This window comes from Fukomys damarensis, unplaced genomic scaffold (genome assembly GCF_012274545.1).
Source record: "Fukomys damarensis isolate Sample0158 unplaced genomic scaffold, DMR_v1.0_HiC HiC_scaffold_24, whole genome shotgun sequence".
NCBI classification, from domain to species: Eukaryota; Metazoa; Chordata; class Mammalia; order Rodentia; family Bathyergidae; genus Fukomys; species Fukomys damarensis.
The window spans coordinates 45,928,609-45,941,208 of record NW_022900936.1 but is presented as its reverse complement, the minus strand read 5'-3'; the positions used below and the strand labels follow the sequence as shown (position 1 = coordinate 45,941,208).

The 12,600-nt window shown below is 36.7% G+C and overlaps 1 protein-coding gene across 1 annotated transcript in view; it reads left to right on the top strand.

Annotated features, from left to right (window-relative positions):
• Impg2 (interphotoreceptor matrix proteoglycan 2) overlaps positions 1-12,600 on the top strand; it is a 94,326-nt gene that overhangs the window by 42,028 nt on the left and 39,698 nt on the right. The window contains exons 8-10 of the mRNA XM_033755888.1: positions 3,314-3,475; positions 6,839-6,897; positions 11,743-11,763. Coding sequence (XP_033611779.1) covers positions 3,314-3,475; positions 6,839-6,897; positions 11,743-11,763 — 242 coding nt within the window. The remainder of the gene's footprint in view (positions 1-3,313; positions 3,476-6,838; positions 6,898-11,742; positions 11,764-12,600) is intronic.

The following is a 12,600-nucleotide window of genomic DNA, read 5'->3' as shown; positions in this document are numbered from 1 at the left end:
TCAAAATTGGGAACTCAGAAAAATACCCTTGCTGACCACCTCTGTCTTTGCAGAGTAGGTCCAAAGCCTGGCACCGTCAGGAGATCTGAGAGTGCGGGGGGGGTAGTTATGGGGGTTCAGGGGCGCCCCCACGGCTATCTTCCCGGTGCTTGAGCGATGGCGGCTGGGTCAGGAGCAGGCGTGGTTCTCCTTCCCATGGTGGATCGGGGCCCAGACTACCTAACCGGGGCTTGAGCGATGGCGGCCGGGTCGGGAGCAGGCGTGGTTCTCCTTCCCGCAGTGGATCCGGGCCCGGCCTACCTTCCCGGTGCTTGAGCGATGGCTGCTGGGTCGGGAGCAGGCGTGGTTCTCCTTCCCGTGGTGGATCGGGGCCCAGACTACCTACCCGGCGCTTGAGCGATGGCAGCCGGGTCGGGAGCAGGCGTGGTTCTCCTTCCCGCGGTGGATCGGGGTCCAGACTACCTTCCTGGTGCTTGAGTGATGGCGGCTGGGTCGGGAGCAGGCGTGGTTCTCCTTCCCGTGGTGGATCAGGGCCTAGACTACCTACCCGGCACTTGAGTGATGGTGGCTGGCTTGGGAGTAGGCGTGGTTCCTTCTGGGATCTTATTATATGTTTAGGTGTAGATGTTTTTTGATCATGGCTAGATGGAGCCCTATATATGTCTCAATTATCTGTATGTCAAAATTATCCCCTCTTTGGGAAGTTTTCTGTCATTAATTCTGTGAACAGCTTTCTAAAATTTCATTTGTACTTTCTCCTCCTTTTTCATGGACTCCTATCAGTGTTATATTATTCTTCTTTGCATCATCTAAAAGTTGTTGGATCGATTTCTCATGATCCCTTACTGTTTTTAAGAGACCCCTCTTTCCATGGCCACTGACTGCAATCCTATCTTCTATACCAGAAATTCTATCTTCCCAGCCATTCATCCTGCTGTGAATGCTTTCTATAGAGTTTTTAATCTCCTGGATGTCTGTTTGAATCTGTTTCATGGATTCCATTTCTTTCCTGTGTTGGGCATTTGAGGTTTTCATTTGTTTCCTATACTGGACATTCATGGTTTCCATCATGGTCCTGAGCTCATCTATTTTTTTTTTCAATCTGTTTCTGTTCTAGAGTCTCTAATTATATCTTTCATTGTGCTCACCATCTCTGTGGTTATCTGGAAAATTATTTCTATTTTGGATTTTTCTAGAGCCTAATTTATGTGTTTTGTTACTTCCTGTGCTATCAGTTTGGGGTGTCCAGATGGTTGACTGTCAGACTTTTCCACCTCGTTTTCACCAGAGTTTACCTTTGGTGAGCTGGAAGTCTGTGTTTATGCCTTGTTTAAATGTCTTCTCATTTCTGTTTTTTGTCGGCACTGTCCTTTTTTTAATTCCTGGGTTAATACTTCAGTCTTCTTGTGATAACTTGTCTTTAGATTTTGAGCCTCTACTGACTCTGAAACAATCTCATTTTCATTATACCAGGAAGGATAACAGATTAGATCAATTACAACACCTTAGCCCAAGTGATACAATCAGCAATATAGTAGCATCAAGCACAGGTTAGAAAATACCAATTTGTGGTAGTTAGTAGTCTATTATCTTTAACTGTGTGAATTAAAACAAAATTGAGGACTAACCCAAAATACATTTATAGTGAATAAACTCTTCAATATAGCAACTTTACCCTTCAGGTTGGGAACTTAGAAGGACTTGGAGAGGGAGGGATAGTAGATAGGATCGAGAAAGGTTAGAAGTGAAGTCAGAGGATAAAGATCACACAAACTCTAGGAAGTTGTTGAAGAGACGAGAAGATGGAACAAAATATACACAATGACTGAACAAATTAGCACCAATAGGGAGGCTAGAGACTTTAATCACTTTATTTGAAAACTAATGGCAATTGAGAGAAGGAAAAAGAGAAGAAAAGAAAATAAATTCGAATTAGAATAGGAACAGAAATAAAGAGGCAGAGAAATGAAGATCGAGGTGGGAGAGAGTGGGAGAGAGGGAAAGAAAAGATAAGAAAAAAGATAAAAAAGGAAAAGTATTGAGAAAAGAAAGGATAGATAAAAAATTTTAAAAATGTTTAAAGATAAGTGAAAAATATTACTTTGAAAATAAAAAAATACAAATAGAAATAGAGAGCTTCCTACAGGGTATGCCTCTGTTGACGCAATAGATAGCATGGGCAGGAGTGTGCAGATCTAAGTTAGTTAGTCTCAGAAAGCCAGCAGCTGTCCCCTGAGGTTCAGGCTGATTTCTGTCTGCAAGGCCCAAATTGAGATCTCTGACCTCCTGCTGGGTTGAACTCTGCAAAGTTGTACTGCAGGTTCCAGCTGTCTTTCCACTGAAATTAGACCAGGTTCTGTTGTGAAGTGCTGATCCCTCTGACTTAGCAACTATGGTAGTGTGGTGTGCCTTTATTGTAGATTTTCTTCACTTTTCCAGGGGGCTTCAGTTTTCATCTAGGAGCCTCAGAGCGGCCCTCTTTCTCTTGTTTGCGTGGGGTGTGGGGAATGGACATTGCTGTGTTGACTCCCATGCGGCTGGGCTCCTCTGCTGGGCTGGGCCGTAGGGGCGGGTCTTGCACTGCTTCAGTGCTCCTCTTGCTCCCTGCTGAAGACCCACCAGAGGGTCACAAGCTGCTTCCAGTCTCCTCTGCTGTGCTGGACTGAAGGCAAATTTTAGTTTCTTAATATATGTGTGTAATAGCTAATGTTTACACTCTTTTTCTTTTTCTTTTTTTGAGACATGATCTTGCTATATGGTTCAGGTTGTCCTTGAACTCAGCAATCCTCCTGCCTCAGCCTCCCGAGTGCTAGGATTGTAGGTGTTAGTCACCAAGGCTGGCTACATTCCTTGTGGGAAGTTGCTACATGTACATAACACATTTTAATTTTGTTTGGTAAATATGTGTAGGTCTAATCTACATAAACCATGCTCTTGACTTGCTCAGTTATTTTTAAGAGTTTAAGAGGGCTCTAGGACTGAAATTTGAGAACCTCTCTCCTAGACTATTTTTAAATGATAATTATATAATAGTCAAATCTTTTAAAAGTCACTTTGGTAATTTCCTATGGAAAATTTTTTATTTTCCCTTGAACTTGTCAGTGTGTTCAAAGGAATGTAGAAATGCACAATAATTTTAATATTAATAACTGTAATATCTTAAATTCTGTCTAATTTGTTTCAAAGTCAAATACTACATAAAAATTAATTGCCAGAAATGACCTCTGGCCCAATGTCTGGAACTTTGTACGCAGTTGATAAATATTTGTTGTGAACAAATAAGCATTGACATTGTTCTTTTCTAAAAATCCAGATTAGCAATGAAATTGTGAATGTCGTAGAAGAGCCCACAAAACCAGCAGCTGAACAGATTGCAGAATTCAGTATCCTCCTTTTGGGGAAGGATTACAGGGAAGAGCTACAGGATCCCTCCAGCTCGCACTACAAGCATCTTGTAGAAGAGTTTATTTTAGAGGTGGGTGGTTTTATTTGTTTGTTTTAATGAACTAGACAGTTTGCTGGAGATGTAAGTTTCCTGTACTCACTCTGCTTTAAGGAACACTTAGGATTCAAGCTGTCCATTCACTTGGTTCTTGGGGTTCTTGTCTGTTTCTTCAGAAAGCTCTGTAAAAAGTTCACAGAAAGGTAAGTTCTTTTCTAGAAATAAATACTGCTATCTACTAACAAATAAGTGCTCTTTTCAACTTATGCTGCACAGATAAGGAAGATTGAGTTCCATTGCATGGTTTTGACTGGACAGTGGTTGGAGAAATGAGCATCTAAGAAATTATGAATAGTGTATTGTTTTTCTTGAGTAAACATTAATTTTAATTTTTAAAATACATCTTTAATATTCCTTTTTGTTACACAAAAACTTTTGAGTAGTAACCACATAGGTAATATAGACTACAAAGTTTGGAAGCAAAAAAGGCATCCAGTAAAAATAGATTTCCCTACTATCTTTGTTCCTTGCTAAGAAGTATTTTTCAAAAGGTATTTCTTTAAATAACTGTGAATTTGACCATACCATAACTTTACTTTCTGAAAAAATTCTGCACAGGACTCACTCAAGTTTCTTTCAGTTAAGAATGACCCATTTCAGAGGCTCTTTCTAATCTGTCTTTGTCTTTGTATGGTAGGCATTGAATGTCCACCCACCCCTCTCCACCTGATGACAAGGCACATCTTTTCCATTCTCTTTTGATTGGGTTCTTGTTTGCCAAAGCTTTCAATTCCATTAACTTGGATTAATTTCCTTCCCCTGACACTGTGCCCAGATGGGAAATAAAAATATGCATCTCTTAGCCAAACAGCATTATTGCAGCCATCAGACATGAGGAGTGTCAGCCAGACAATTCATTTTCCTAGCCAGGTGGCCAAATTGCAAGGTTGTATGTTATGTGGAAGAAATGTCAGCCAGGCCATTGGCCACCTGGCATCAGATGATGTTTTAGGTTGGCTGTCTGGTTCTTTTTTCTCTTGGATTAAGGAACACTTAATAAGTCTTAGTGTTTGTGTAAACAATTGTGTGAAATGACTACAGATTTAGAGAAAGTCTAGTAAACACTCTGAAAACCATCTTTAGCTGAGACTTAACAAGAGAGGGAAAGGTGATTTGATGAAGGGTCTGGGCCTACCTTGAAGATACCGCCTTCTCTGGCCTTTATCTGTACCATAAGTCCCCTTCTTACCTTGAATAAAATGTCTCTCAATAGCTACTTTTCATGTGGAACAGCAGAGGCAGGAGTTCTTTCTCTGGCGGGTCTTGTCACTGTGCTTACTGAAAACTGAAGAACACTTTGCTTCCAGCTTTTATTTCCTTAGTATTGTGTCTTAGGTAGTACTGGAAGACACACAGGGAAAAAAGAAAGCCTATTTGGAGAAGATGAATTTCAGAAACTTTTATTCTATTTTTTAAAATGAGGATAGAGGTAAGAGGGAGCATGACAAACTTGCAGCAATACCAGGTATGATGTTGGAGGGAAGGAAGGTGTGATAAGCTTGGGAGGGTACCAGAAGACAGTCACAGCATTAATGTAGTGTCCTTGCATAGCGCTTTTAAGCAACCACATAGTGTTTCCACAGACTGCCTTCTGCTTGCTCACATGAGTACTCGGGATAAGCATCTTCATTTTACAGATGTGGTTCAGTAGGCCAAATAACTTGTTCAAGGTTATTTCAGATGCTCTAGAAGTAGAATGTAAAACCAAGTTTCTTTTTGCCTTTCAAAGTGTTCCTTCCTTTACACTATCCCTAGTTCCTTTAGTTTTAACTCAGGGAAATGTGGTGAGTTTCAGTTTTTGCCATCCTGATCCAAATTCTAAAACATTTATCAGGAGGCAGTAGGAAGAGGAGAAGGCAGTGTAATTCAGTGGGAGAAATATGGCTTGAGTATTAGAGGAATCTCTAATAAATTCTGATTCAGTCATGAAAAATATGTTTCTGGCCAAGTTATTTGATATCTTAGTGTCTCAGTTTTCTCATTTATAAAGCCAGGGTAATATATAAGTCTTGGGAATGTTGGAAGGATTAGAAGTAATATTGCAAAGCACCAGACATAATAGTTACTCAATACCAGAGGCTTCTGATTCCTTGTCTGACAAATTGCACTTTTATCTCCATCTTATAAGAGTTTACTCTTTCCTTACAAAGAGTAAAACAAAGTAAAAAAGTGTCCTGTTTGAATTCTTTATTAAGGCGTGAGACATGAAGATGTTAAAAAAAATTCCATTTGCCTAATTATTTAATGACTTGGTTAAAAACAGATACCCAGAGATGCCCCAAAGTCCATTAAACTTATTTCCATTATTCTGGTCTTGGCTACATAGTAACCCATCTAATGAGCCACTTTCTGAAATGTTATGAATTAAATACTTAATTTTATTAAAATATATATTTTCATGGGCCAGAGATTTATCTCAGTGGTGCCACTGTGTGCCTTGTAAGCATAAGGTCCTGAGTTCGATTCCCAGTACAAAAAATAAAAATTAAGAAAAAAATAAATTAAAAAATATTTTCATATAATGTGATTATTTTTAGATCTCTAATCTAGCATTCTTTTTTATTCCTCTAGTCACTAAGCTCATATGGAATTATATTGCTGAATTTTAAAGACTCAGTATTAAAATCTGTGGTTGCAATTTTCTGTGGATGTAATTTTCACCAACTGATTTTTTGATGTAAGTTACTTGACCACTGCTTTGGGACAGCCAATCTACAAGCCTTCTATCCTGGGGCTAATTCAGGGCTTGAACATTTCTTTCAAATGCTTAGCGTGTTCATAGTTCTCTTCTGTTGTAGGAACAAGAGACAGATGTCACCAGAGACTTTCACATTTATGGAAAATAGACAGTTGATGCTTTGTCATTGTATATTGATTGGGGCCAGATTTTTAATCCAAAGAATAACATTTAGAAGTACTATTTTTTTTTTTTTTTGGTACTGGGGAATCAAACACGGTCTTTGTGCTTATAAGGCAGGTGGTACCACCACTGTAGAAGTACTATTATAGATTTTTTTGAAATTAATACTTCGCCATATTTCATCACATAAGATATGAAGCAGTGTTTTGCCAATGAAAATATGCTTTTCATAATTTGGGAAAAATTAATATGGAACCATGTTAAAACTTTAAAAGACAAGTGAAAAGGAAAAATATGGCAGTGCTATTTTCTAACACTGTAATTGCTGAAAAAATTTTTTTCATTGCTGGACCCATATGTATCTTCAAATAACTGTATACAATAGATTTCTGTCTTCTAATCTTAAAAGCGTTTTATATATACAGTACTTTTCCACATTTCTATATAGTTGTAATTTTTATTTTTATTTTTAACAGGTTGAAAATGCATTTACTGGGTTACCAGGCTACAAGGATATTCATGTTCTTGAATTTAGGTAAATGGATTTACTTTAAAAATACCTGTGCTCATTAGTACTCTGTAAATGAAGTATCCTTTATGTTTATTATATATACTCTGACAAAAATGATCTGAATGCTGTACTTTAATGCTATTTCTGGTAACTTACTATTCTTAGTTCTTGTTTTTTAGGTGAGGAAATGGAGTTAGAAAAAGACAAAATAATATATTCAAGGAGACAATACCTCTGTAGTTGAGCCAGAGTAAGAATTTAGGAATTTGAGTCCCCAGTTTATGGCTGACAAGTTACACAGCTCTTTTATGGCATTGATGTGATTAGATTGGTCAGATTAGATGTGGCCTCAGCGTGCTCCTAAAGTTTATCAGTGCTTTCCTGAACTAGCTGATTTCTTGGTGTTAAGCCAGTCTTGAAGGGATATATTTGTCCTCATTTCAAACAGAGTAGTTTTGAGTATATCAGAGACTTCTTTTAAAGACATTTCTTTACTATTTAAGACTCATACCGTAATACATGGGAGTATATATTAAGTGAATATTTTGTACTATGAACTTCACATCCTTGAACTCATTCTTTAACTCTCCACATGTATTTTTAATCATTCCATGGAGCAGGAAACAGATTTAAAGGGATGAAACATTACATAGTCAAAGAGCTTGTCAACTGGGGATGGAAGAGGTATTTTGAAACAAAGGAGCTGGTATTATGGCTCTTGCTTTTAACTTCCGTGCTGGATGGACCCAGTCGTATGAGTTTTGAAGCATGAGGGTGGTAGCAGTGCCCCACCTGTTGGCTTCAAGGAAGCATAGACTGTGGTACCACGCAATTTACAGCATAATTAACAGTGTCATCTCAACTTTGGTATTTTTCTTGTCAAAATGTCTCAGTTTAACAGAAATAGCAATAAGCACTTATGTAGCATTTATTGTACAGCAGGAGATTATATATATATATATATATATATAAGAGAGTATATATATATATATATATATATATATATATATATATATATATTGGTGTTTTTCTCATAAGGAAATCAGAACACAGAAAATTTAAATAATTTACCAAAGGTCATATATTCAATAGTACAGGCTTAGTAAAGAAAGGTCTTGTATGACTTATCCACTCTTACACCACGAGCAGGTTTTAGAGAATGCTGCCCTTGCCTGTAACTAAACTTAGATGAGAACCTGAGAATGTGAGGCCTTTGAAGAACTCTCTCATTTGGCAGCATGTGAAAGCCATCACAGACTTTGGAGCCAATCTGCCTGGCTTCAAATCTGGCCTTTGCACTTCTGGATGGGTGGTTTGGGGTATATTACTGAATCCTAACTTGCATTTGTATAAAAAATAATTTAACTATTAATCTTGTGTTATTAAAAATGCTTGTGAAATATTTTTGGGGAAATGATTTAGTTTGTTTTTTACTTTTTTGTTTTTTGAGACAGGGTCTCACTTTGTAGTTGAGACTGACCTGGAACTCACTGTGTAGCCCAGGCTGGTCTCAAACTCACAGCAATACTCCTGCCTCGGCCTCCCGAGGATTACAGGCATGCGCCGCCACACCCGGCTTGTTTAATGAATCTTAATGAGGATTAAGTGAATTAATTTTTGTAAAATTCTTAACTTACCTTCCAGGACATGGGAAGTTCTGTTTTGATGCTGGGAAGAAGGGAATAGAATTGATGTGAGAAAATGAAAAAATGGAAACAAAGTCTATGTAAATAGGAAGGGGTAGAGGTGTTGAAGGGAGGGCAGGGGAATGGGGAAAAATAAGAACCAACATAGATTATGTAAAGGTACAGATTTCCAGTGATGAATATCATTATATTATATGCCTAAAATGTACCAATAAAATTAATTAAAAAATGATTAAAGGCTGGGTGTGGTGGTGCACACCTGTAATTGTAGCACTTGGGAGGCTGAGGCAGGAGGATCTCTGTGGGTTTGAGGCCAGCCTGGGCTACATAGTGAGTTCCAGGTTAATATTAACTACATAGTGAGATCCTGTCTCAAAAAAAAAAAGAAAAATACCAAAGGCTCTGCTGTGTATTATAGGTTAGTCAGCCTGATGACCTATGCATACTCTTAATATCATACTGTGTAACATCTGCTATTTCTTTCTTTGCATACATATGTGGTACAAATGTAATTTCATGCCATTGTGTTTTCAGTCTTATAGTCTGTTTTTTTTCTTCGTCAAAGAACTATTTTAATCTTTATTGAAATCAAATTGTGGAATCATGCCAAAAGATTGTATTTATTTAATCATGCTTTAATATGGTTACTATTTATAATTTTTGTTTTGATTTTAATCAGTTTATTCTTTCTTTCTTTCTTTTCTCTTTTTTTGGTTTTTTGAGACAGGGTCTCACTATGTGGTTCAGACTGCCCTGAAACTCACTGTGTAGTCCAGGTTGGTCTCGAACTCACAGCGATCCTCCTGCTTCAGCCTTCAAAGTTCTGGGATTACAGGCATGCGCCACCACGCCCGGCTGCTTATTCTTTCTTGAATCTGTATTATATTCCATAGTATGTGTGTATAATTAATTCCATTCTCCTACTATTGAATATTTACATTCTTCTTTTTTAACTATAAAATATTATACCATTATATCTTTATAATAAATTTCTAGAATTATGCTTGCTGGTTCAGAGTATACACTTTTTTTTTGAGACAGGGTCTTGCTATGTAGTTTAGGCTGGCCTTAAACTCACTATGTAGCCCGGGCTAGCCCTGAATTTATGTGATACTCCTTCCTCAGTTTTCCAAGTTCTGAGATTACTGACATACACACTAACATGCCTGGCACTTTTTATAAAGGAAATGCATTTTATTGTTTTCTTTTCTTAGATACAGTATAAATATAAACATATACATATTAAAAAGAAAACAAAAAGGTGAATAGTGAAAATAAAACCAGTACTCCTTTTTTTTTTTTTTTTTTTTTTTTGGTGCTCAGGATCGAACTTAGGACCTTGCACAAAACCAGTACTCCTTTAGCTAAGCAACCACAGTTCCAAGCTTTTTATATCTACAGAGATAGTCCATGGAAATACAACCACATGCATATTTAGGCAATCTCTGTTCTTTGAGAATATTTACACTTTCTTTTGCATTGAGTTTATGAAAGTCCAAAGTTTCCTGGTAAGATACTGGTTGAGGAAGAGATACTTAGGTTATTATGTCACTATTTATGTTAGGAGCACACTTTGGTGTTTTTTCATTCATTATCTTGCCATAAATCATAATTAGTTCAGACTCCTTTAAAAAGGTTGTGTTTCTACTGATTTTCACTATGCTTATTTATTTCCTCTGGAAGAAAGGAAATCCATGGATACAGAGGTCAAAAGTATGTTTGGTCTTAATTTTTAAAATAAGTTTTTGAAATTAGTTTTTAAGTCAGTCTGAACTGATTATTCTTCTTGGGAGAATTAAAATATATCCGAATTCTGTTTTTCTTTTCTTCCATAATCAGACATTTAAATTAGACCCATGATTGCATAGCTAGAAACTATATTTTATAACCTCTCTTCTCATAGGTTTGACCATATGCCTAAGATATTGTTGATGGTATAAAAGTAGAAGGGATGTAGGCAAATTTATTTTGTTGTTTATTTCTTTTGGCAAATTTATTTTAATTGCTTACTTTGAGCTTCTGCTTCTGCTTTTCGTACGAACTGGCATACAGATACATCCTCAGGCTTTGAATATGAGGAAAATACAACAATCTGGATGAGCAATAAGACAAAAGAAATTTGGGCCCCTCAGTGATTTTGTGAAGCTCAAATGTCCTGTTGGTCTGTATTACTCAACATGGGGGTGCTACATGAGAGAGAAAGATGCTTCTGCCTTCTTTTAGCCACTGTACTTGGGAGACTTGTTTGTTATAGAGCTTGTCTTGTATCTTAACAAGTACTCCTCCATGCCTAGGTCTAAGGAAACAATCTGGAGTTTCTTTATTCTTTGATGAAGACTATATAAACTTTTTTCTTGATGGAACACGAGAAAGTGCATGGGAAATAATTTTATTGCTTTTAAGCATGTTTGAAAATATTCTTATTTGAAATTCTGGTTGGAAAACAACTCTGTTGAGACTTTTAAAATTACTGTTCTAGTCTACAGCCATACTACCCTGAATGCTCCTGATCTCATCTAAATTATTATTCTAATTTCTTTGTTATTCTAGAAGAAGTTCATTTTGATTTATAAAATTTTTCTCCATCTCTCAAGAGTTACAGGATCATTTTGTTCCCAGAAAAGTTCTGAAATTTTTCTATGTCTTATTTTAATGTGGATCTATATATCTGATTTTTTCATTTATTTTAGTATATAACATATGCATCTCCGAAAAGGTTTCCAATTTTAATGTCAATAATTGAAGTTCTCTGCTGATCTACCAGAATGAAATTTAATTATAAACAAGGTGGGTGGTGAATGCTTTTAATCCCAGGTGTCTGGAAAGCTGAGGTAGGAGGATCACCAAATCTGAGACCAGCCTGGGAAACTTAGTGACTTAGGGAGACCACGTGTCCAAATAAAAAATAAAAAAGGCCTGGGGAAGTAGCTCAGTGCAAAGATCCTGGGTTCAATCTCTAGTACTTCAAACAATTAATTACAAAGAAATAAGCCATATATGGTTATAAAAACCTTTGGTTTTAAAGTCAGGTATTTTCTTCACTTTCATTCATTTTCTTCAAAGAACAGAACTTTACCAGTGTTTGATAATATGAAGTATTTTCATTTCAGAAGTATTTCAAAGAAAATCAGAAGAAATATATAAATAACTTGTACTTTCAGGAATGATGTGACATTTATAACTGTCTTAAACCCTGATTAACAATTTCCATTTTTACTTTCAGGTCCCCCAAGGAAAATGGCAGGTAAAGTTCTTGCTGGTAGCCTCTGTATTGTGCAGTTAGTTAGGAGGTAGTTTAGAAACTATAGAAGCTTGAGGTTTAGGTGAACATGAATCAATTCTTCAGTCGCTTTCAATATCACTATCCATCTCCTTACAGATAAGGAGTTTGGCAAATGTTTTCAGTTAAAGGTCAATGGCAAATGTTTTAAATTTGGAGTCTGTGTAATGTCTGCTGCAACTGCTCAGCTTTAGTAGGTAAAAATAGATGTAGACAGTGCATTGTAAATGAAAGCACGCTGCTATGTTTCAGTAAAACTTCACTGATGTACACTGAAGTCTGGATTCCATATATTTTTCACATCATTAAAATTGTTGTTTTGATTGTTTTCAATCACTTAAAAATCTATTGACTCATGAACAGCAAACTGAATTTCAGTCACAAATATAGATTATAGACCTTTTTATAGACTGCTGAGGGACAAGTACTTAATTTTTTCCCATTAAGTTTATTGACACATTTTAGGTATACATTATGATCACATTCATCCTTGGGAATTTGTACCTGTACATGATATATCTTGGTTCTTGTTTTTCCCTCATCCCCTTTCTTCCCCTCCACACCTCCCTGTTCACAGAAACTTTTGTTTTTGTTTTTTCTTTCTTTTCTCCCATTTTTCCTTCTCATCTTTCCTTCCCCCAACCCACTCCCTACTTCTCCTTCCCTTTTGGACCTTTTCTTCCTACTTCATATTATCTATTATACATTTTGGTCCTCATTTACACTTTCAGTTTCTCACACCAGAGAAACTATTCAGTATTTACACCTATGTCCTATTTATTTCACTTAAGAGTGTGGCCT